Source organism: Garra rufa, chromosome 17, assembly GCF_049309525.1.
Source record: "Garra rufa chromosome 17, GarRuf1.0, whole genome shotgun sequence".
NCBI lineage: Eukaryota > Metazoa > Chordata > Actinopteri > Cypriniformes > Cyprinidae > Garra > Garra rufa.
In genome coordinates, this window is record NC_133377.1 from 32,774,328 (window position 1) to 32,801,443 (window position 27,116).

Genomic DNA, 27,116 nt, shown 5'->3' on the forward strand with positions numbered 1-27,116 from the left:
CCTTAACACGTCATAACTCACATGCAAGTTAAACGTCACTTTAAATAGCATCTGCCCGCCCATCAGATTTAGTATAGCACTCCTCCGGTTTTTTTTTTGTTTTTTGGCCCTCCTCTTCAGTCTTTCATTCGCCTGCCTCGATTCGCCTCTCAACAACACCCGGCAAAAGTACGTCTAGAGACTTTCAACTCGGATATGTGAAGCGAACAGTGTTGAAAAAAGTGTTCTTTGTCGGTGGACTGACAAGTACACGATTGAAACCAACAGTGAACGAAGCGGAGGGGGGAAAAAAAACGAAAAAGTGGACGAGTTTGAAAGTCAACTTTATCGCCAAACTTCGCTTGGCGTCTTTTTCCTATTACGGGGATTTAAGAAAACTATGCAGACAGACTGGATTATGGATTATGAAGAACGCACAAAATTGTACAGCTTGCCCTGAATAACTGCGTGATTACACCCACTTTCATGCACCTTTGCTAAATCCATCTCAACTCATCTGCTCACACCCTTGTGTTTCGCACTACTGCTGAAAGTAAGTACCGTTATACGCAGCTCTGCTCGTTCCTGCATCGTTCTTCTGTCATTTCCGTAAATGTATCGTTACCTCCATAGATTCATATCTGTCGAGGTTTTAACTCAAGTGTTTTGTTTTAGCACGATAGCCTCCTGAAGTCAGTTGTTTGATGTGTACGGCCTACATTGGGGAACGGCGTAATGGAAGTACACACTCAATTTTGTGGCGCGTGATGCTTAGTATGCATAGTTGTGATTACAACACGCCTACGAGCAAATATCCGTCGTAACTTGTACGCTATGCGGTTCGTGTAGCTATACGCAGCTGCATCGACAATGGGGGAAATGGACAATGTTTTCACTTTGGTGGTTTTTAGGGGCGGGTACCATGTTTGAAAGCTGGATAATGCTTATGAGTCAGTGCAAATACGAGGATTAGTTTTTAAGTGCTACATTGTAATCATGTTAGGAAAAAAATTTGCGATGTTTTCAGGCTGAAGGACGTCTGCTGTTCACAAGTTTTAATGTTTATGGTAAAAGTCTAACCGATCATGCTTGTACTTGCGTGTCAAACCACGTAAGCATCGGGTGTGTGTGATTCAACGTTACATACGTAGTGTATCACGATATATTAACAATGTATTAACTTGTGATTGTCGTCTCGTGTTGCACTCGAAGGCTTTGGAGTGAGTCTCATGCCACGGTATGACTTCACGACGCTGTGATGTACGTAGGTTATACGATATTATAACCTGCTTTTTAAAGGGCACCCTGGGCACTTGTATGGCTTAATATAACATAAATGATGTTTCTTACTGAAATGTGTAGTGAAAAAACAGTCAAAGGCACCAATATTTCAATGACGTGAAATGGTTGCACTTGGTGAGCTACTGGTGCTACCTGTTGCTATTTATTACCGAGGTACAACTCGGAATACACAACTTGGAAAATAAAATACTGATACAATGACCACAGCTACTAATAAGGTGGCAATGGATATAAGCATAAAACAAATGCTTGTACTATCGATTTTTTCAAGTCTAAACGCCCGCTAGTCGCTTCTCTTGTTGCTCTTCGGCTGAAAATAACAAAATTGTATCAGTATTTTATATTCTGAGATGTCTTACGGTAAAAATAGCAACAGGTAGCACCAGTTCACAGAGTGCAACCATTTCTAAGAGCTCCTCGCTGCAGGCTGTAGCGCGATAACGTAGCTGGATCAGGTCCAATACGTACTGGACGTTTTTTTTTTTTTTTTTTAATTGCCAAAGGTACAAAGCACAAAAGTACAAAAATGTCAGTATTATACATGTATATAATAAAAATAAATAAATACAAAACAAAACCTTAAACAATATAAATTAAAAAGATGAAACAAATTGATAGTTTTTTGGATGATGAAATAGTTTGGATACTGTTGAACCTCTTTTTTAAAATAATAAATAAAGGATTTTGTTGAGTCAATTTGCAGCGGTGAATATGAAATTTTGCAAGTAGTAATAGTAGGTTAATGATAAAATACTCGTTAATTTGATCTTTTTTGATACTGGATGTTGTTAGGCGCGTGCGCGGTGGTTTGTTTTGCCGATGTCATGCGCAGTAGCGATCTCTGAATATAATACGAATGCGCTGATACTCTCTAATTTTAATTTGCATTTTGAAAATGTTGTTTTTGGATATTTTGATTATGATAATATGAATAATGAAGCATTCATTAGTAATCTATTTATATTACTAGTTAAGTTTCACGTTCATAAATGCAAATTTGCTAACAAAAAAACCCTATTTTACAGTGTTTTATAAAGAATTGGAAAACTATTTCTGTACTGTTATTCATAGTACTAATAGAAAAGCAATCAAAACTGTCCGTTTATGTTCTGTCTTCAAAATATTTGAGTAATGTAAAGGTCATGCATTTCTTTGATTGTAACTTTTTCTTTATTTTATTTTTCTTTTCTTTTATTTGTTTTAAGTTTCCCTGACTTTATAATATCTGTTGTATATCTGTGTCTGTTGTTTAAAGCATAAAAAAAATAATAAGAAGAAGAATGCGCTGGTTTAAAGGGACAATATTGTATTGTGATAATATTTTAACCTGTGTACTAGTAGTGATGAATATTAATAAGTAATAATTGATGAATAATAATTTACACAAATGTGATGATTAAGTTGTGATGTGATGCTCTCTACACACATGCAAAATGTTAAAATTTTAAAGTTTTAAATTGCATAACATAACTGACGGCTGAAGGTCTGGAATTCATGGCAGCTTTACACCGCGTTCCAAATTATTATGCAAATGATATCTTTCTCTGGTTTTCATAATTAGTCAATGCAAATGACAGTCAGTATAATTTTTAAGTCATCAACCATTAGGGTATAATTCTAATTTTATTGAACAAACCTCCTAATGATAACAGTATTTATTTCAAAAATAAAAAACTGAAAATGCACTGTTCCACATTATTATGCACAACAGAGTTAAAACATTGTATAGGTTGTAAAGAACTGAAAATGGGCATTTGCTGAATTTGCAGCATTAGGTGGTCATATTTACTGAAATCTAAATCTATTTCAATCAAAAACATCCTAACTGGGCAAGTTACATCTTACCATAGGACCCCTTCTTTGATATCGCTATCACAATTCTTGCATCCATTGAATTTGTGAGTTTTTGGAGAGTTTCTGATTGAATTTGTTTGCAGGATGCCAGAATAGCCTCCCAGAGCTGCTGTTTTGATGTGAACTGCCTCCCACCCTCATAGATCTTTTGCTTGAGGATGCTCCAAAGGTTCTCAATCTGGTTGAGGTCAGGGGAGGATGGTGGCCACACCATGAGTTTCTCATCTTTTATGCAGATAGCAGCCAATGACACAGAGGTATTATTTGCAGCATGAGATGGTGCATTGTCATGCATGAAGATGATTTTGCTACGGAAGGCACAGTTCTTCTTTTTGTACCATGAAAGAAAGTGGTAAGTCAAAAACTCGACATACTTTGCCGAGGTCAATTTAATACCTTTAGGGATCCTAAAGGGGCCAACCAGCTCTCTCCCTATGATTCCGGCCAAAAACGCCACCTCCTTGTTGTGGTCGCAGCCTTGTTGGGACATGTTCCATCCACTACTCCATCCATCTGGACCATCCAAAGATGCACAACACTCATCAGTAAACAAGACTGTTTGAAAATGAGTCTTCATGTATGTCTGGGCCCACTGCAACCGTTTCTGCTTGTGAGCATTAGTTAGGAGTGGCCGAATAGTAGGTTTATGCACAACTGCAAGCCTCTGGAGGATCCTACACCTTGATGTTCGCGGGACTCAAGAGGCACCAGCAGCTTCAAAAACCTGTTTGCTACTTTGTAATGGCATTTTAGTAGCTGCTCTCTTAATCTGATGAATTTGTCTGGCAGAAACCTTCCTCATTCTGCCTTTACCTGCACGAACCGGTCTGTACTCTGAATCAGCCTCAAATCTCTTCACAGTACAATGATCACGCTTACGTTTTCGTGAAATATCTAATGTTTTCATACCTTGTCCAAAGCATTGCACTATTTGACGCTTTTCGGCAGCAGAGAGACCTTTTTCTTTCCCATAATTGCTTGAAACCTGTGGCCTGCTTAATAATGTGGAACATCCTTCTTAAGTACTTTTCCTTTAATTGGGCTCATTTGGCAAACTATTTATCACAGGTGTCTGAGATTCATTTCAGTGATCCAAAGAGCCATGAGACACAATACCATCCATGAGTTTAATTGAAAAACAAAAAACTGTGTGTTTATGACACTTACATACCATTTGCATAATAATTTGGAACGCGGTGTAATTGGCCAAGGCCCGCCCATAAGGCCGTTTGACCGACATGTCAAACAACCAATCACAGTTCGTTTCGTTCAGCGTCACGTTTCGGGGTGTAGAAATGCCCCCACAACAACAGACTGGAGTGCAACAAGTCAGTCACTGAAATAACCAGCATTGAAAGTTAACGAAGAAGAGGGAGAACAAGCAGTAAGTCAGTAATTTGTTCACGAACGTCGCAAATGTGTATAACAACAACGGCGTCTGCATAAGCACCTTTTAGCAAAACGCGAGTAAACCAGTCTGCGCTTTGTTTCCCGGCGGACCGAAAATAAACGCGACACTCGCGTGTCCCGGATATCCGATCAAATTCAACTAATCAGATGACGACTTCGACATTCCTGAAGTGTTTCCAGTTAAGTGTACCATATGCATCAGACGTTTAGCCAACGTTCCGTGGGCGTGACGCCTGAGGCTGAGACTACATCTTTCAGGTCTTTCATTGCGAGTCATGTTTTCGACGTGATTCGTACCCAAGGATTCGGTATTCTGAGTCCAATTCCGTGCCGGCTGAGCTACCGGGCAAGCTTATGTCTGGAAAGCGAAACATATGGAGCTGTAATCATAACTGTATGAAAATGATTACAAGTCATATTGAAATTGAAATCACTTTAGGTCAACTTTGGTAACGATTCTTTGCTCAATGTTATCAAGACAGTTATTAAGACAGTTTCGAATGGTAGTCAGAAGCACAGTGATGTGTCAGAACTCATAAGTATTACAAGGACAAAACATGAGGGCTCGTATCATAAAAGTTTCAAAACTCTGCTCTCATCTGTCACATCCTTGTCTTTTTGACATTGCCTGTGTATAATTTCGCTGGCTTCAGCGGCAGATCACACGATAAATAAACACATAAACGCATACTTTATGTCCTCTGTGTTTACTTGCGATTGCAACGCACTGCACAAGAGTTGCCAAGTCCACAGTTTTCTTTTTACTTTTTTCACTGTTGCTGCGGGTTGTTTTTTTAAACTCTGGGTGGAAGTGACCCCACTAATGCGAAATATGCGGGTCAGTTCAGAAGCATGATCTGTTCACACTGGAAATCTGATATTGGCCACACTTAAAACAAAAATGTGAACAGCTATACAGAAAAAAAAAAAACAGATCTGAGGCAACGTTCACACTGCAAGCCTTGTGCTTAATTCTGAGATCTGTTTTTTTTTTTTCACATGGAATCTGATCTTCTCAATTCGATTTGTGCCCCTTTCATATGTGGTACTAAATCTGATACAGGTTAGATGTTTTGCAGTTCTGAAACATCACTGTACTTCTGTCTACATTTTTGTAACTGTGTTGATAACTTTGGGTATGTCAAATTTTTGTCCCATGAGCGCAGAATCGTTACGAATCTTGATCTAAAGTGACGTGAAAGTCGCATTAATTCAAATATGACTGCGGTCGCACTGCAAAACATCTGACCTGTATCAGATTTAGTACCACATATAAAAGTGGCACAAATCGAATTGAAAAGATCAGATTCCATGCAAATTGTGCTGTTCACACTGTCATGAGAAAAAATCTAACACTGCAAGCCTTGTGCGCATTCCAAGATCTGATCTTGATAATTTTAGGTATGTAAAAGCACAGAATGTCAATCTAGAATGACGTAAATTTGCATGAATTCTGACATGAGTGTTCACACTGCGGACGCATTGCAAAATATCTGACCTGTGTCAGATTTGGTACCACATATGGAAGTGGCACAAATCCGAAGTGAAAAGATCAGATTCCGTGCAATTTGTGCTGTTCACACTGCCATGACAAAAACAGATCTGAGTCACATGTGAGCAAAAAAATAAACAGATTTGGGCCACATTTGCCTGCAGAGTGAATGTAGAATGAGTTGATAAACAACCCGCAGCAGCAGTGGAATAAGTAGCCCAATTCCACAGGAAAACCGTGGACTTGGCAACACTTGCACAGTGTGCTGTAATCGAAAGTAAACACGAACAGGACTTAAGTAAGAGATTATTTTTGTGTGATTTGCCACAGGCTGTTTTTTTTAAACTTTGTGGGTTGAAGTGACCCAACTAACGTGATTTTTACCCCCAGAACATGATTGGGCTAGTTTTGGACTAGTTTTAATTTTGTTGTGAAAATCTGGAAACCCTGTTGGTATCATTTATTTTGTGCATACAGGTCAGATCAGAACCATGATCTGTTCACACCATTAATCTGATATTGGCCACATTTAAAACAGATTCCATGTAATTTGTGCTGTTCACACTGTCATGAGAAAAAACACATCTGAGGCAGCGTTCACAATTCCAAGATCTGCTCAGATCTGATCTTGATCATTTTGGGTATGTCAAAGCACAGAATTATGACAAATGTCAATCTGCATGAAGTGTTCACACTGCAGTCGCATTGCAAAATATCTGACCTGTGTCGAATTTAAGTCTGATATTGGCCACATTTAAAACAAAAATGTGAACCGCTATATGTAAAAATCTGATCTGAACACTAAGGCTCTCTAATAATTTAGGTTTAAATCCCGCCCCCAGCCTGTTGAGTGCAACGCCCACTTTTGAACAACCGATGCATAGAACCAATTACCCTTTTTTTTTTTAAATAATCCATTACACTTGAATGTACATCCCAATAAAAAAGAAAACATCTGTCGCTACTGCCATTTAACTTTGCATCTTGTTGCATTTTCCCCAGAAATGAAAAGAAAGCTAATTTATCCTTTTTCCGTGAATTTGTCTCAAATATGACTCATAGATTCATTCGCGAACAAAAAGCACAACTAGAGCTTTCCTGCTGTGCTGCTTTTAATAGATTTGTGTATTTGCTAACCAAACAATTCTTCAAAGCTGAGTGTGACTGCAAACAAAAGCTGACGTTGCCAGACAGTCTTTAGTCTCAGTATTCAAAGTCCAATTGTCTTATGTAATGCTTGAAAACCTATTAAGCCCTTTGAGGACATTTTGCTATTTCAAACTCACCAAAGTTTGTGAAGATGTTTGTTAAATTACATTGCCACTTGACCACTTGAATTGATTCAGAATTGTGAAGTTAAAGATGGGGTTAGTTATAAAACGACTTTTATTTATTCAGTATTTAGTCAGCATCCTGCTTTACAAGACTTGCCACCATTTTTATATCATGATGTGTGTCAGGGCTTTTATCAAACTTTATTTGCTCTTTGACATCGCTGATACATTCAGGCCTTGCCTCAGATAACATTTAGTTGGTGGCAGTTAGTATTATCAGTCTGCTTTTAGCTCTTCATTCACACAGAATGGCATGGAAAGGAAGAGAATCTGTCTCATTCTCTGGCCCGGCCGGCTCCAAGCAGTACTCATTACCACAGGTGACAGTACAGCCTTTCAGCCGCTGCCAGCCAATGGCAGCAGCCATGATGTCATGCTGACCTCTCAGAATGACTCCATTGAGACACAGCAGGCTTTCGTACAGCTGGCGGCCCATCCGCTCAAACCGTGTCACTGACAGCACGGCGATAAGGAGGGGCTTTCATTGAAAAGTCCCCCGCGTGTTTGTTTTCTTGGACCCGTGTGAATGGTTCACCAATCTCTACCAGGAATGTGTTCACGTATCTCTCAGGGAGCTCATCTTTTAAAGATTTTACTCTGAAATTATAGGTTATCAGTGGTTATGAGCTCATATTTAGTTTCTGAGTAATGTGGACTGTCAATACTAGAGGGAGGACAGCATGGGTGTTTACTAAAGGAATAGCAGCTTTGAATCTCTTAATGTGTTACTTGTTTTGTAAGGGTTTATTGACTATGTATTTTAAATATTTTATTTTAAACATTTTCTATTCAAACACAATTAAGTTGCTGGCTTGAAAAGCATTTTAAGGCATTGTTGGGTATGTTACTGGGTGTGTTAACGGTTGTTTCAAACCTAATTATGCCGATCTCTAAGCAATCCCAGTATGCAGTATAGTATTAAACTATTGATATAAATATAATTCATTTATTTCTAGGTATGTTACAATATCAAAATCTCACGATATGATAATATCTCGATACACCGTCCACAATATGATGTTTATTGCAAATGAAGACATTGAGAAAGATGAAAATTTTGTACATTTTAAAGTTAAATTCTCCTATCTAATGCACTTTGAGAGTTCAAAATTAAGAGCTCCAAGCCATGTTTTTAACTAAGAAACTTAAGTCAGAAAAAAGTGAGTGAATTGACTTGTACCGAAACTTTAAAGGAGACTCAACCCACTTTTTATTTGTGGTATACTGTCTCAGTCTAAATTAAATTCACACTGGAAGCCAAAACAAATTAGAATATAACAATAGAAATATCTACAATTTTATATTATTGAAATTACTATGACAGTAATAGCCATATATTGTAAAACAGTTGCGCTGTAAAATAAATGAGAATTTTTGCTTTACCCTACGGTAGGGAAATTACAATACTTGTTTTCTAATTTCTACACTTAAAGGAGATATTTTGAATTTGTAGAGCTTTTATTTTGACGGAAAACTCCAGCTTCAGTGAAAACAGACACTATCTCACTACAAATCTAGTGAAATGCTGTAATCATCCGCCACGAAAATCATGCGTAACTGGTGGCTGTTGCGTTCCCAAAACCATGCTAAACTCACAGCACATACAATAATTGAGTTCACTGCATTCACTGTAAACTAAGCCGTTCTGAGGCACGGAAAACACTGGATCACGAGCCATATTGTGCTTTTGGTTTTAGTTCAGTACCTCTGTACCCAAGCATAATGGCCCAAAACACAACTTTTAAGACATTTTATGTTAGAATAAGAAGTTTAAATATATTTTAAAAAGTACACTTTTTGCCCGGAAGACCTCTCATTTTGCTCTGTAACTTGACCTGCTGTTGGACAGTTTTACTTTAGAAAAACGAGTCATTATTCGCTTTTTTATATCATATTTTGTAATATTTGCATTTCTTTATTTTTGTAGTTTTTTTTTGTTTTTTTGGTCATCCAATTATTTAAGGAGACACTGCCTCCCTTGTGTCCTCGGAAAAAAACAACCCTGATATATGTAAATGTGTATGTATATTAGGAATTCCTATATTCTTTTAGATTTCTGTTTTTAAAGATTTATTTATCATTAAAAAATGAAAGAAAATGAGAAAACAAGCCATGAACTTAGTAATTTAGTAGTCTTCTGAATGTCTGAATATGTCTCATTTGTGCATCAGGATGTTGTCCAGGCTGAGCGAGTGGTTCTGGAATGAGAGGCTTTGGTTTCCAGCTGACCTGGGTTGGGCTGACCTGGAGGACCGCGACGGTATCACCTACTCCAAGGCAGCCGACCTCTGGGTGACCCTGCCTATCGCCCTTGCCTTCCTCATTATACGACAGATCTTTGAGAGGTCAGCATGAAACTTCCTGAGCATATTAGCTCATTAGTGTTTTATGCGGTTATCACCAATGTCAATATTGTATTTTCAACTTATGGTTTATTCACTGTTTATTTAGTGAGGAAGCTCTTTGAAAAGTGTCACGTTTTTGGCCATTTGTTAAAAACATCCTAATTATTTGTTTGAAATAAGTTAGTATTTGTATCCAGCAAGTGTGCATTAAATTATAAAAGTCTTTACTGTCACTTGTTATTAATCAATGTTACAAAATATGTCTTTTAAAAAAAGCTTTTTTTGTAACTTCCCATTCATCAAAGTTTCCTGAATAAAAATGTATCACAGTTTCCACAAAAATATTAAGCGGCGTACACATTTTGCATTGATGCGTTGTCAATTTTTCCAGCTCGAGTGTTGAAAGTTTAATACTGTTTTTCAAATGTAGGACTGTGGCCATTCAAATGGCCGCAGCTTTGGGCGTAAAGGAGAAAGCCAGAATGCGAGCGACGCACAACCCCACGCTGGAGTCATATTTCAGAATCACAAGTAAAAATCCCAAACAGGTACAATTCAGCATATCCTACACTGCCAAACTCACCAGTTCAGTAAAACCTTATTCATGTATATATACAGTGCCTTGCAAAAGTATTAATTTTCTTTACTTTTTTTACCACATCAATCTACACTCCATACACCATTATGACAAATCAAAAAATAGGTTTGTAACAACGCTTTATTATTAATATTAAGATAGCCTTAAAGGATAACTATTGCCAAAATGCAACCTGGGCTGTTTTTTTACTGTAAACGAGACAAACATATATATATATATATATAAAAGCATAATTACGACAAACGAGCCGTTTTTTAAATTGACCGTGATTTCGTTTTGTGGTCAATGGCCGGTGAATGGGAGTACTAGGGGCATAAATTTGAGCGCATCAAAATCGATATTTTTACAACACTAAGAAGGCTTGACACACCATGACACTTTGCTCGAAGTATCGCCTGGGTCTCTACACATGAACTCCAGCATTGAGAACATTGTTTCTGTACACAGAGTTTACTAAAAAGAAAGTTTTTGAACAACTCACTTAAACTGTTTGGGTTTCCGCTCGCGGCCGTCTTGCCAGTCAAGGATTGTCGATCTCCGAATGCGAATGAATGGACTCCATAGGACGAAATATTAGGCTTATATGAGGCTCCTTTTACAACTAGAAGGTTAATATTGTTTTTCACTTGCGACAAAACAATGAATTAGCCGTGCATTTATATGGAAATATGCTTTAGGAGCTATTCATCCTCACACTCGGAGATCGACACTTCTTGACTGGCAAGACGCCGCGAGCGGAAACTCAAACAGTGAAAGTGAGTTGTTCAAAAACTTTCTTTTTAGTAAACTCTGTGTACACAAACAATGTTCTCAATGCTGGAGTTCATGTGTAGAGACCCAGGCGATACTTCGAGCAAAATTTCATGGTGTCTCGAGCCTTCTTAGTGTTGTAAAAATATAGATTTTGATGCGCTCAGAGTTATGCCCCTAGAACTCCCATTCACCGGCCATTGAAAACAAAACAAAATCACGGTCAATCTCAAAAACGGCTCGTTTGTCGTAATTATGCTTTTAGATATAAGTTTGTCTCGTTTACAGTAAAAAAAAAACAGCCCAGGTTGCATTTTGGCAATAGTTATCCTTTAATGAAAACCCAGTTCAGAGCATTCAGAACCTCAGACTGGGCAGAAGGTTCACCTTCCAACAGGACAATGACCCTAAACTCACAGCAAGAGTGGCTTATAGACAACTCTGTGAATTTCGTTGAGTGGCCCAGCCACAGCCTGTGCTTGAACCCAATCGAACATTGCTGGAGAAACCTGAAAATGTCTGCCAGCCCCCATCCAAGCTGACAGAGATTGAGAGGTGAAGGTGAGAAGAAGAATGGCAGATAATTGCCAAATGCAGATGTGCAAAGCTTGTCGCATCATACCTAAAAAGACTTGTGGCTGTAAAGGTGCTTTAACTAAGTATAGCGTTAAGGATATGAATACTTATGCACTGTACTTATTTCAGTGTTTTATTTTTAATAAGTTTGCAAAGATGTCACACATCTGTTTTTTGCTTCATTATTATGGCGTACAGAGTGTAGATTGTGTGGGAAAAAAAAGTTATTTAAAGCAGTTTACCATAAACATGAAAAAAATTAGTTTGAATACTTCCGCAAGGCATTGTACAAACATGTTCAACAATGAATTGTTACTCTATCATACCTCACCAATAAATTACCTTTCATGTTCTCTGTTACTCCACAGAGCGAAATCGAGAGTTTAGGTAAAAAGACCGGGTACTCAGAGCTACAGATCCTCAGATGGTTCCGGCGACGAAGGAATCAAGAGCGACCCAACAAGCTGATAAAGTTCAGAGAGGCCAGGTACAGAACAATACACAAAGGCTGTTCGATCCCTTTTCCATCCTTATGTAAATGGCTGTAAATTCCACTATGCTGCATGTTTCATGTCATAAACATTATAAAATGATTAAGTAACACTGCTCACTGATAATCTAAATATCGAATAGTACGACATGTAATTATAATACACGAAATTCACTGTAAAACCGAAAAAACACATCAATTTTCCATTAGGTGGTAGGAAGGCTATTGCACACAGGAGAAACGGTATGTGGTATTAATAAATGCAAAATTTGGCTAATGTACCCATGTGTAAAACAAATTCATTGTGTTTTACTAACTGTGAGTTGGTCCTTTAATATCTTGTCCTTGACATTTCAACATTTATTTGTCTTGTGCTTTAGAACCACATCCAACACATGTAATTAAAGGAATGCACAGGGTTCAACACAAAGTTAAGATTCGTCCAAAGCATTTGGGATAATGTTGATTACCTTTTTTTAAACGAGTAGTTCAACCAAAAATGAACATTCCTGAAAATGTATTATAGGTGTTTCTTCATGACAACATATTTGAAGAAATTTAGCTTTGAATCACAATGATGAGAGTCCAAACAGTTGATAAAAACATTACAATAATCTACAAGTAGTCCACACCGCTCCAGTCCATCAATTAATGTCTTGTAAAACAAATAGCTATGTTTTTTTTTTTTTTTTTTTTGCTAATGGCAAAATACTAGTTCATAATCTAAAATAATGCTTCCTCCAGTTCAGATGTAATTCATGTAGGCGCTTTAACATTAACACAAGCTTCATATTTCAAAAGTGCATGACCCAGTTTACTTGTAAGTGCATATCTCTTTAACTGCATCTTTTATTGTCTGTGGTAAAGTGCATTATGCCACAAATGCTTGTTGATGGTGCTTAACTTTATTGAGCCTGGAACATCCTTTAAATTAGTTTGTTGTCGTGCCGTCCCAGCAGTAGCTTATAGATGCTTTAAATACAGTTGTGGGGGCTGTTGGTCATGATGTGGGCTTGTAATAGTAGTGTTTGTATTGTGAGTGGATTGTATCAGTGTTATGCATTCTTTTTGCACCTTTTGTCACTGTGTGAAGTAACTTCATAATGTAAAAAGTCTAGACTGTTACATTGAATGGCTGCTGATCAAGTAATGATTTTTCGAAGCATTAATCAAAAATATAACGTCGTTGTTCATATGAGAGATACTTGGCTTGCTGATAATGTGTTTCTGGATATTATTTGCTAAAATGGATATGCATTTTCTTACAGTTGGAGATTTACCTTTTACCTTCTTGCTTTCATTGCTGGCCTTGCTGCACTTATTGATGTGAGTATTTAAAGTGCTTCCCTTTTCCTCTTTAGTAGCATATACGTTTGAAGTCAAAAGTTGACATACAAATGTTAATTATTTTGCCAGAATGCAATAGTACTGACCTGAATAAGACGTTTAAATAGTCAACAAGAGAAAATAATAGTTACATTTATAAAAATGACCCCGTTCAAAAGATTACACACACTTTTACTTGATTCTTAATACTGTGTTGTCACTTGAATGATCCAACGATCTCTATTATAGATCAGTGGGTTCCACCCATTTTTTTTTGTGTGTGTGTGTATGTGAAACCCTTTCAACAATGACTATATGATTTTGAGATCCATCTTTTCACACTGAGAACAACTAAATGACTCATATGCAACTATTACAGAAGGTTCAAACGCTTATGCTTCGGAAGGAAACACGATACATTAAGAGCCAGGGGGTGAAAACTTTTTTTGAATTTGAAGTTCAGGGTAAATTTACCTTATTTTGTCTTCTGGGAAACGGGTATCTTCTGTTGCTTCTGAAGGGCAGTACTAAATGGACAAAAAATTATACTTAGGCTAAACAAGAAAAATGTACACTTCTTTTTTTGTGTGTGTTTAAAAGTTTACACCCCCTGCTCTTAATGAGTTGTTTTTCCTTCTGAAGCATCAGTAAGCGTTTGAAGTTTGAACCTTCTGTAATAGTTGCATATGAGTCCTTAAGTTGTCCTCGGTGTGAAAAGATGGATCTCAAAGTCATACAGTCATTGTTGGAAAGGGTTTAAATACACAAATGCTGAAAAACCTGGAACCTGAAGGATTTTTCTGAAGAACAGTGGGCAGTTTAACTGTTTACTGTTCATTTATATAAATTCAATTATTATATTCTCTGTTGTAGACTATATGTAAACATCTTTTATGTGAAATATCTTATTCAGGTTAGTACTAAATAAAAAAATAACATGCGTTTTGTATGATCCCTGTTATTTTACTAAAATAATTAACATTTTGCAGATTCTTCAAGGTGTATGTAAACTTTTGATGTCAGCTGTACTTCTGTATATCGAACAGTGTTTGGTTGTTTTGAGTTTATTGGCATGCATGCTTTATAATATCAGTCTCATTTATCAGCTGATTTGTGGTCATTATAAAACAATTCCCTCTTGGCTAGTTGACACACGTGTCATTTAGAAAAACTGGTGTTATGACCAACCAAACGTTTGACTGGTGCTTTATATGTACCATTATATTAGCCATCAGCCAACCTGCTTTATGGGTTTTGGCATTGGCTGTTCAAAAACCCATACTGGTGGACCCCTCATGTTTATAACTCATGAAATATCATACTTGTGACCTGCAGTGCTTTTGTCGAGATGAAATGTGAGAGCACTTTTATCTTGGCTCATATTCTCTTCATATTGTTTGTGCTCTGCAGAAACCTTGGCTCTACGAAATGAAGGAGATGTGGACAGGCTTTCCAATGCTGGTATGTTCACTACTTTCATTCTTCTACTGACTGTAGGTGTAAAAAATATGTCTTCACAGCCTTGTCTAAAACTAAAATGATCTTTCAGTAAACTTTCAAATGGCAAAGCCTATGTAAATACCTAGAAATTTGAAATTCAGATGAGAAATATGCAAACTAATGCCAGATTACTTTACCTTAAAGCTTCAGGTCATGTACAGCAGAATAAATCATCTGTAGAAATGTTTAGCATTTGTGAAATGTACTGTTTTTTTTTTTTTTTTAACCACATCACTGTTCTGTTGTTAGTCACACTCTTTCAGTGTATTTTAATAATTTCTTTGTTTCGCTCTCCAGGAGCTGCTGCCATCTCAGTACTGGTACTACATGATTGAACTAGGCTTTTACATGTCACTGCTCTTCAGCGTCGCATCAGACGTCAAGCGAAAAGTGAGTGAGCTAACCTTAGAAATGGAAATATCCACGATTAGTTTTTAGTATTAATATCACTGAGGTGTACCAGGACTTCAAAGATATCCGTCTTAGATGTGGAGTGTTACCTGCTGTGTTTGCGCATTTGAGGATAGTTAATATTTTACTTGTATATCTGTGGAAGATCTCTTATCTCACTGAGCCGCTTGTTAATGACATTAATTTGGATTTTTATATAATCAGTTTTAAGAGCAGAGAATGCCAGTCATTCCACAAAGTACAGCAGGATTAGGTTTGTCAGCAGCTTTACATCTCTTGTCCAATGTTTGAATATAAGCCCTGCTGGTTTCTAAGCTGGTTTGCTGGTCTTTGCTATTATGTTGGCTGGTTTTAGACACATTTCAGGGAGACTGGCTGAAAATCGTCTTGGCAAAACCAGCTAAGACCAGCTTGGGCTAGTTTAAATAGTTTTTTTCCCAGGGAGTTTGAAGTTTCAGAACAATATGATCGCATATCAGTTTATCTTTCAAAGTTTAGTGCTGTACATTTTACTTTTAGCCAACCGGGCAAATAAAGCTTCATAACATTTGGGTTGTGCACTAAATCGAGCTTCATCCAACATAAAAAAAAGATCACCTGCCTGAGATAATAAAATTCAACAGATCGAATGTCACCTGGTGATGTTTTCACAAACTGAATTTTAATGGATGACCTATTTTAAGTGATGGTTCGATTAATCAGTCACTTAGTCTATGGTGATCATCCTGAACTTTGACTGTGAAGCTTTGGCAATATCATACTGATGTTCCCCAACAGAGCATGTGAAATCCAAATTCAGTCCCTTAAATTTGTACATGACCTAACAATGTAGCTCTATTTAGAAGGTTGTCTTTTATTTGTTTGTTTGTGAAGAAATGCAATGATTTGGTGATATCATTTGTTATATACACTACCAGTCAAAAGTTTTTGAACAGTAAGATTTTTCATGTTTTTTTTTTTTTTATGTCTCTTCGGCTCACCAAGCCTGCATTTATTCGATCCAAAGTACAGCAAAAACAGTACAATTTTGAAATATTTTCTATTTGAATATATTTTCAAATGTAATTTATTCCTGTGATTTCAAAGCTACATTTTAGCATCATTACTCCAGTCACATGATCCTTCACAAATCATTCTAATATTCTGACATGCTTCTCAGAAAACATTTATGTTGAAAACATCTGAGTAGATTTTTTTTTTCAGGTTTCTTTGATGAATAAAAGAATTCAGAAGAACAGCATTTATCTGAAATTAAAATCTTCTGTAACATTATAATTGTCTTGATCATCACTTTTGATTGATTTAAAGCATCCTTGCTGAATAAAAGTATAAAAAAATATATTGACTCCAAGCTTTTGAATGGTATAGTGTATAATGTTACAAAAGCTTATTTCAGATAAATGCTGATCTCTGGAGCTTTCTATTCAACAAAGAATCCTGAAAAAAATGTTTTAAATATTGATGACGGTAATAACAAATGTTTCTTGAACAGCAAATCAGCATATTAGGAGGATTTCTGAAGGATCATGTGACACCGAAGACTGGAGTAATGCTGAAAATTTAGTTTTGATCACAGGAATAAATTACATTTTAAAATATATTCAAATAGAAAACAGTTATTTTAAATAGTAAAAATATTTTACAATATTACAGTTTTTTGCTGTATTTTGAATCAAATAAATGCAGGCTTGGTGAGCCGAAAAGACATTTAAAAAAAAACATGAAAAATCTTACTGTTCAAAAACTTTTGACTGGTAATGTAAACTGCTTGTCCAGATGTTTGGAAGGAAGGTATTGAACATTTATTCAGCAAGGATGCATGGAATTGATTGAAAGTCACAGACATTTGCAATGTTACTAAATATTTCTAATTCAAACAAATGCTGAACTTTCTATTCATCAAATAATCCTAAAAAACGTTTTTTGTTGTTTTTTTAAATCACAGTTTTTGATATATTAAGCAGCACAACTGTTTTCAACAACGATAATAATAAGAAATGTTTCTTGAACTGTAAATCAGCGTATAAGAATGTTTTCTGAGTGATCATGTGACACTGAGACTGGAGTAATGATGCTGAAAATTTAGCTTCGCCATCACACATAAATTACGTTTTAAAATATATTAGGAAATGGTTACTTTAGATTGTAATATTGTTTCACAATGACTGATTTTACTGTATTCTGATCCAGTAAATGCAGCTATGATCAGCATAAGAGACTTCTTTCATAAACCTTTAAACCATAAAATATTACTGAAAATTACCTTTTTTTTTTTTTTTTTTTTTGACACGGTGCTTCTGATTAACCATAGAAGTACTATGATATACGTCCAGAGCCATTACATTTTCTATTGGTAAGATTATTGTCTCTCATTCTCTCTCTTCCAGGACTTTAAAGAACAAATAGTGCATCATGTTGCCACCATCCTGCTGATTAGTTTCTCCTGGTGTGTGAATTACATCAGAGCAGGAACCCTCATTATGCTGGTGCACGACGCCTCCGACTATCTGCTGGAGGTAATGGAACATTAGCGTTGAGACTCTGTCCCTGGAGCTTTCACTTTGTTACGCTTCAATACAAATAGAAGTTTATTTGCAACATTATAATAAATGTATGTTAAGTGAAAGCCACACATCATTTAGTTTGTTTGTTTATTAGAATGCTTTGCTGAATAGTTTTCTCTGGGGGGGGGGGTTGAGTAAATAAGTGTTTCGCAGACATACTTTGCAATTATTTAATGTGTTTTAATGTATTCTCAACATCTCTGTGATAAAATAGGTTTATCACATAGGTCTCATTTACATATTTGGCTTTTGTAACATGCACATCTAGACAGTGTTGTTTTCGTCAACGATGACGATGACGAAATCATTTCGTTGACGCCACTTTTTTTTCATGACGATAACGAGACGATGACGAGATAAAAATGGCTCGTTGATGACTAAAACATGACGAGATGTGTGTGAGTTTTCGTTGACGAGACGAGAATAGACGAAAATGTTAGTGGGTGGTCCGTCAGACGTTTAAAATGCATGACATTCCCGCTTATTGTGCATGCCAATTAAAACTTAAAAAGTATCTGACGCTATGGCAAGCCTTTTAGCATTAAATACTCTTTGCTATACTAGTACGGCAAGCCGTTTTAGCATTCCATCCTTGTTTGTCTTTTATGTTCTAAAACATTCCTTCATTATTGTAATTATTGGTGAAAATAGTCGATCCGGAAGTTCACATTGTGTTGAACTATAGATCTGCTATTTTCAGAACTTATAAGTGACACTACCCAACAGCAAAATACTTACTGACCTACATTAATTTGTTAAAAGACTACTTTTTTCCCTTTTTTTTGACTAAAACTAGACTAAAACCTTTTTGACTTTTCGTCGACTAAAATTGGACTAAAACTATCACATATAGAAGTGACTAAAATTTGACTAAAACTAAGAAGCATTTTAGTCCAAAAGACTAAGACTAAGACTAAATCTAAGATGGTTGTCAAAAACAACACTGCATCTAGATAATACACATTCCAAGTCCTTTCCAGTACACGATTTTGCGTGCTATATCCTATAGGCATCCTATATTAATAATAATGTTTATTTAAAAAAATCTTGTCCATTGCTCTACACTGATCTTCATATACTTTTAAACTCGTGTTGCTCTTGTAAATCTTGTCAGGGTTATTAATGCAGGTGTGTAACACTGCCTCCTAGTGGTGCTTTTCTGCAAGATCCAAAGACAAATGTCCCATCTCTGTCTGTCCCAACAGTCAGCCAAAATGTTTAACTATGCTGGCTGGAGAAAAGCGTGCAACTACATATTCATCGTATTCGCTGCCGTCTTCATCATCACCAGACTCGTCATCTTCCCATTTTGGTGAGTTGGGTCATTTTCTATTTTGATCCCAGGGTTTATTATTAAACTTATAAATCATGAATTTCTTGACCCACTTTCTGCATTTGTCAAGAGCTATCAAATGATTTGCTTCTGTAATATCAAATGAAAGCTCTATAAATAGTCATTCGCGCCTGTCTCGAAGTTTGGTTGAAATGTCAGTCTTTAATAATTCTGTAAACCTTTGTGAATATGATGGCTTTTTCTCTTTATGCTAGGTAAATGTCAGATGTAAAACTCTCGCTTTTTCTCTTTTCTGTGTCTCCCAGGATTTTGCATTGTACCTGGGTGTATCCGGTGACTATTTATCCTCCGTTCTTTGGATATTACTTCTTTAACGGGCTGCTGTTTGTGCTGCAATGTCTGCACATCTTCTGGGCTGTACTCATCCTGCGTATGGCCATTAAATTCTTGCCAGGCAATGTAAGTTAACAACACAGACTGAACACTACTTTGACATTTAATGCACTATAGCTCTGTAATAGTGACTGCTTGCTTTAAACCCAGAAGATAAAAATAGCCTCCTAATACCATAACATTTTATTTTTCTCCTAAATATGTACAATATGCCATTCAAAAGTTTGGGATCAGTAAGATTTTTAATGTTGTTTTTTTTTTTTTTTTTTTAGTATTTTCTTCTTATCAAGCTGTTTATTTTACTAAAAATACAGGAAAAACAGTAATATTGTGAAATATTATTTCAATTTAAAATAGTGTTTTTTTATTTTAATATACTTTAAAATAGAATTTATTCCTGTGATGCAAAGCTGAATTTTCAGCATCATTACTTTTAGTCTTCAGTGTCACGCGATCCTTCAGAAATCATTCTAATATGCTGATTTATTATCACTGTTTAAAACTGTGTGCTGCTTAATATTTTTTGAGAACCTGTGATACTTTTTTCAAGATTATTTGATGAACAAAACATTAAAAAGAACAGCATTTATTTGAAACTGAAATCTTTTGTAACAATGTCTTTTTTTTGTTTGGAAGAAAATACTTTTATTCAGCGAGGATGTGAAATTGATAGTAAAGTCTTGGTAGAAAAGCTTTCTAGTTTGAATAAATGCTGTTCTTTTTTTCATCAAAGAGTCCTAAAAAAGTATCACAGGTTCCAAAAATATTATATTAAGTAGCACAACTGTTTTCAACATTGATAATAAATCCGCATATTGGAATGATTTCTAAAATATTTCATAGTATTACTTTTTTTCCCTGTATTTTTGATCAAATAAATGGAGTTTTGATGAGCATAAGAGACTATAAAAAAAAAAGACATTAAAAATCTTACTGATCTCAAACTTTTGAATGGCAGTGTGTACATTACCATTCAAATGTTTAGGGTCACTAAGGTTTTTTTAATGATTTTTTTTAATTCAGAAAGGATACATTTAATTGGTCAAAAGTTCAAACATTTATACTAAATATGTTCTTTCGAACTTTCTTTTCAGCTTTCACAAAAATACAAAACTGTTTTCAATTTTGTTTATAAGTATTGTCTTTTAGGCAGCCAATTAGAATGATTTCTGAAGGATCATGTGGCACTGAAGACTGCGGTAATATGCTAAAAATTCAGCTTTGACATCACAGGAATGAATTAAAAATAATAATAAAAAATATTTTTAGTTTTTTTTATTCGTTTTTAGTTTAAGTATATGTTTTAAAGTATACAAAAATAGAAAGCTGTTATTTTTAAATTGCAATAATATTTCATAGTATTACTACTTTCTGTATTTTTGATCAAATAAATGGAATTTTTATGAACTTGAGACTATTTAAAAAAATAAAAAATAAAAAAATAAAATCTTACTGATCCCAAACATTTAAATGGCAGTGTGTACATTACACAGCAAATTAGAATGATTTCTGAAGGATTGTGTGACATTGAAGACTGAGGTAATGATGCTGAAAATTCAGCTTTGACATCACAGGAATAAATTAAACTATAAAATATAGTAAAATTAAAAATGTTATTTGAAATAGTAATAAAATTTCACAATATTACTGTGTTTTGATCAAAGAAATGCAGCTTTGGTGAACATATGAAATTACTTTCAGAAACAGAAAAAAAATCTTAATGACCCCAGTGCAGCTTGGACATTCTTCGTAATTTCTCCTTTTGTATTCCACATGAGAAAGAAAGTCCTATTGGTTTAGAACTACATGAGAATTGGTAAATGATGACAGAACCTTCAAACAGAAGGCTCAAAAGTGATTCAAACAGAAGTAAATGCATACAATTGTGATTTTAAAGCCTCATCAAAGGTAATTTGTCATGCCACAGAATATCGTGGAGGACGAGAGGAGTGACCGAGAAGAAACCGACTCTGATGATGACGAGGATGAACTGGAGGACCGGAAAGCACCAATAAAAAATGGACCAGTGCAGAACGGCCACTCTCCTCTAAACAACAACCATCACCGCAAGACTGAGTGATTAAAGCAGACACGAGAGAGGAGGTACAACACTCCCCTTCCTGTAAACACGGAAGAGACCAATAAAGTAATGCCAAGGTTGTTTGACGGATTGAAAAGGCCCAGAGCAAACACACACACACACAACACATGTAGATTTATAAGATACTCATTTTTGGAAACGGACATACTTTGAAAAGGAGGAACTATATAACCTCTTTCCCCTTGCAAACTATTTAAAACACTATTAACAGGCACCGTATCATTAAATAACTCTTTTGTTTGTTGAGGGGCTGTTAATGTTAGTGAATCCAACGTTCACTTGGTTTACTGGAAATATTTCTTCCAGTTTATTATGTGTTTAGTGCCTTATTAGTAGAAAGTTGTACTGCAGTTCATACTTATTTCCTTTTCGTCTTTTTGGGCATCACACACGATTATCCTCTCTTTATATGTCAGTACGAAGTTTTAGCATGTTTTGTTTGGTCAGCTGTCAGGTGTCGCAGTATCCCTCAGTATTCGATTTCTGAAGTTGACAGAAACTGACTGGAATTTTTCGTTTTTCGTATCCTGTTTGTTCACTGAATGATAACGGTCTCACCAAGTGACCTTCGCACATCTGCTTTACTTAGAAAACACACAATCTTTATCCCAAGTGTGTTTACACTGCCGAGGGTCTTCCTCGTTGATTTTTTCCCAATCCAGTTGCACTAATAAATGTTACTGACCCGGTTTTGACACACTACCACCTTATAGAAAGAGACACAACGACTCTTGCCATGATATCCCATCCCAAAGGCGCTGATGCTGCTTTTTGCATTTAACATTTGTCTGTTGAATTTGTAATGAAGCAACAAATGTGTGTGAGAGAATCTCATATCTAATATTTGTGTTGGTCAGTGTGTGTCCTGTAACACATTCTTAAATATTAGTTACACAGTTATTTTAAGTGTTTTTAGTGTTTTTTTTCCTGTTTTTCAAATCATTTTTTTTAATTTAAGGTCCAGATATTTTCAGCAAACCTGATAAGCTGATAATTTATGCAGTTTGTGAAAAATGACTTTGTAAAAAGCAAAAAAAAAACTAAATACTTGGCAGGAGAATCTGTAGTTATTTTATTTCTCTTCCATTTCTATGATAAATAATTACAATAACAATCAGTATTGAGTGCTGGATGTGCTTTGTAATTCTCCGTCTAATGTAAAATGCATTATAATGATTGTGTTGTTAGCAAACGGTTTGACATAATTGAAACTTTGGCATGCATTGGTGGTATTTATTGTCAATGGATTCCATAGTTTTCAAAAAAAAAAAAAGTTGAGTTATGAAATTGATCCAGTATGTACTGTTTGCCCAGTGTCTGCTGCTTTACATGAGATCATGTTAAACCTTAAAGGGATGGTTGACCCAAAAATGAACACTATCATCACTCACTCTCATGTTGCTCCAAGACCTGACTGAGTTTCCTCTGTGGACAACAAAAGAAATTTGGGGTGCAAACAACATTGGACACCATTGACTTGAATTGTACGAAGAAAACAGTTATAAACTCCTAATTCTGACTTTTTTCTTCGCAATTCTCTTTTTTGCGAGTTATAAAGTCCAATTTTGAGGGGAAAAAAGACTGATATGTTCTCAGAATTGCGAGTTTATATCTCACAATTCTGACGTAACGACTCCCAATTTCATGTTATAAACTTGCAAAGTCTGCATTGTGAGTTTATATCTCGCATTTATGACTTTATATCTCATAATTGCGAGTTTGTCATGCTATTCTGAGAAAAAAATAGATTTGCGAGTATATTTCAAATTCTGACATAACTCACAATTGCGAGTTATAAAGTCCAATTTTGAGGGCGAGGAAAAAAAGGCTCTTGTCAGAAATGCAAGTTTATACCTCACAGTCGAAGTTGTGTGTTATAAAGTCACAATCGCAATTTTAAGAAAAAAAAGTCAGAACTGTGAGTTTATATCTCGCATTTTTGAGAAAAAAGACAGATTAACGAGTATATCTTGAATTCTGACATAAAAACTCCCAATTACGAGTTTTAAAGTCCAATTTTGAGGGGAAAAAAATGACTTCTCAGAATTGCGAGTTTATATCTCACGATTCTGATGTAACAACTCCCAATTTAGTGTTATAAAGTCCACATTTAAAAAAAAAGAAATCTGAATTCTTTGAGTTAAAATCATGCTATTCTGAGAATTTCTGACTTTATTTCTCAAAATTACGAGTTTATATCATGCTATTCTGAGAAAAAAAAAGACAGATTTGCGAGTATATCTCAAATTCTGACATAACTCCCAATTGCGTGTTATAAAGTCACAATTGTGAGATATAAACCTGCAATTTTGAGAAAAAAAAAGACGTTTACGAGTATTTCGAATTCTGACGTAATAACTCCCCATTGCGAGTTGTAAAGTCCGATTTCAAGGGGGGAAAAAAGACTATGTTCGTAGAATTGTGCGTTTATATCAAGCTATTCAAAGAAAAAAGAATGATTTGCGAGTATATCTCATATTCTGACATAACTTCCAATTGCGTGTCACAATTGTGGGATATAAACTTGCAATTTTGGAAAAAAAAAGACAGATTTACGAGTATATCTCGAATTCTGATGTAATAACTCCCCGTTGCGAGTTATAAAGTCCAATTTTGTGGGGGAAAAAGAAGACTATGTTCTCAGAATTGCGAGTTTATATCTCACAATTCTGACAAAATAACTCTCATCTGTGTCTTATAAAGTCACATTTGCAATTTTGAGAAAGTCTGAATTGTGAGTTTATATCTTGCATTTCTGACTTTATTTCTCAAAATTGTGAATTTATATCATGCTATTCTGAGAAAAAAGACAGATTTGCGAGTATATCTCTAATTCTGACATAATTGTGAAATATAAACTTGCGACTTTGAGGAAAAAAAACAACGATTTACTAATATATTTAGACTAGTTTTTGAGTATATGTCCTGCAGTTCTGAGAAAAAATATGCGAGTATATCTCGAATTCTGATGTAATAACTCCCAACTGTGTGTGTTAAACTCTCACTTGCGAGATATAAACTCGCAATTTTGAGGAAAAAAAAGACAGATTTGAGAATATATCTTGCAATTCTGACGTAATAACTAGCAATTGTATCATGCAATTCTAAGAAAAAAGTTTGAATATGAGAGGAAAAAGTCGCAATTACCTTTTTTTTTTTTTTTTTTTTATTAAGTGGTGGAAACAGGCTTCCATAGGTTTGGAATAACATGAGGGTGAGTAAATATCAAGATGTTCATTTTTGGGTGAACTGTCCCTTTAAGTGTCATATTCAACCATAAGGTCCTCTTTTGACATGATCTCTTGTTATAATTTAAGCAATAGGTTTACAAATTGTGGTCCAGTTTTTCTTTTGTTAATGAAAGTCAGTGTCAATACAGGTGCTCAGCGTGTAATGCATTTTTGCAAGTGATATGGGACGTCTGGATTGGCTTTACAAAGTTTTTTTTTAGTTTCCAAATGTTGTCACAAGTGCCTTATCTGTAAATGTATATTTGTGTGGTTTCCATGTGTGCTGCTTGTCCTTGTGTTCCTCACCTCATCGCCTTTAGATTTTAAGCTCAGCCATCCTCCTCTCTCTCTCACTTCTTCTTTATGTCTATTCAACCTCTTCTCTCCTCGCGGCCTGGTGCCAAGACCAATTCTTCCCTCTTCATTGCGTCCTGTCGACTGCGGGTCCACTGCACAAGCATAAACAATTTGAGTCCCAACTGCCAGTGTTTTATGTTGTATTTTGTATCATCATTATTCAATGATGAAAGATAAAGATTCTTGTGGATGACAGTGTACCTTGTCTGCTTGTTTCTTTGAAAGCTAATCAAAGCTGAACCTATTTGATTGAAAAAAACGGTAAAAACTGTAAATTTGTGAGAAATTATTACAATTTTAAATAACTGTTTTCTATTTTATTATATTTTAAAATGTCATGTATTCCTGTGACGACAAAGCTGAATTTTCAGCATCATTATTTCAGTCTTCAGTGTCACATGATCTTTCAGAAATCATTCTAATATGTGACCCTGGACCACAAAACCAGTCTTAAGTCGCTGGGGTATATTTGTAGCAATAGCCAAAAATACACTGTATGGGTCAAAATTATTGATTTTTCTTTTGTCAAAAATCATTAGGAAATTAAGTAAAGACCATGTTCCATGAAGATTTTTTTTGCAAAATTCCTACTGTAAACCTATCAAATGTAATTTTTGATTAGTAATATGCATTGCTAAGAACTTAATTTGGACAACTTTAAAGGTGATTTTCTCAGTATTTTGATTTTTTGCACCCTTAGATTTCAGATTTTCAAACAGATGTATCTCAGCCAAATATTGTCCTATCCTAACAAACCATACACCAATAGAAAGCTTATTTATTGAGCTTTCACATGATGTGTACATCTCAGATTGGTAAAATTTCACCTTATGACTGGTTTTGTGGTCCAGGGTCACAGATGCTGATCAGTGTTAAAAACAGTTGTGTTGCTTAATATTTTGTGCAAACAGTGATATATTTTTCAGATTTCTCTGAATAGAAGCTTGCAAACATTAGCATTTGATGTTTTTCATGTATTTAACGTCACTTTTTATCAATCTAATGTGTCTTTTCTGAACAGAGGTACTATATTCTAGTCGTGGTAATTGGACATAAATGGAAAAAGATACTCAAAAATATAAATTAAGAGAATTGGATGTTTTATATTGTTACATGTGTGTCTGTCTGTTTACAATCACAGTTTTAAGTGAGAAAGAAAGAATTAGTGTTCATCTTTGTGTACTTTGCTTTTGGAACACAATTTACTAAAATATTAATTCGAATTTAAAGATGTAGTTCACCCAAAAATGAGAATTATCCCATGATTTACTCACCCTCAGCCCATCCTAGGTGTTTGACTTGCTTCTTTCAGACAAATACAATCGGAGTTGTATTAAAAAATATCCTGGCTCTTCCAAGCTTTATAATGGCAGTGAATGGCTGTTGAGATTTTGAAGCAAATTAAAAATCCATCCATCATAAAAAGTGGTCCACACGGCACCAGGGCCTTAAAAATAATAATGAAGGCCTTCTGAAGAGAATTAATGCATTTGTGTAAATAAACAAAACATATTTAAAACTTTGTAAACTGCAATCTCTAACTTCAATCGCAATTTTGAGGAAGAAGTCGGAAATTGTGTGTTTATCTCTCGCAGTTCTGACATTATTTCTCTGAATTGCGAGTTTGTATCATGCAATTCTAGAGTGCGATCAGGTAAATTGGGCCACTTTTTAGTTAATCGCTTGGGACACTAACAAAATGGTATGTCCCATGTATGACATTTAACTGTGTTCTAATGATTAAAAAGGACTGTTTTTAATATTTTTGTGCTGAATTGATGTAATAAAATATGATTGTTCAGGCCCTCCA

At 35.4% G+C, this 27,116-nt stretch overlaps 1 protein-coding gene across 1 annotated transcript; it reads left to right on the plus strand.

The window, feature by feature from the left end:
- The first annotated feature begins 142 nt into the window (after positions 1–142).
- On the plus strand, positions 143–25,504 carry cers2a (ceramide synthase 2a). The gene is made up of 11 exons (XM_073821859.1): positions 143–532; positions 9,543–9,716; positions 10,147–10,264; positions 12,009–12,127; positions 13,399–13,456; positions 14,867–14,917; positions 15,254–15,346; positions 17,755–17,883; positions 19,137–19,243; positions 19,531–19,684; positions 21,546–25,504. The coding sequence occupies exons 2-11, from the start codon at positions 9,544–9,546 to the stop codon at positions 21,696–21,698; spliced, it is 1,155 nt and encodes a 384-aa protein (XP_073677960.1). The 5' UTR covers positions 143–532; position 9,543; the 3' UTR covers positions 21,699–25,504.
- Positions 25,505–27,116: the final 1,612 nt, after the last annotated feature.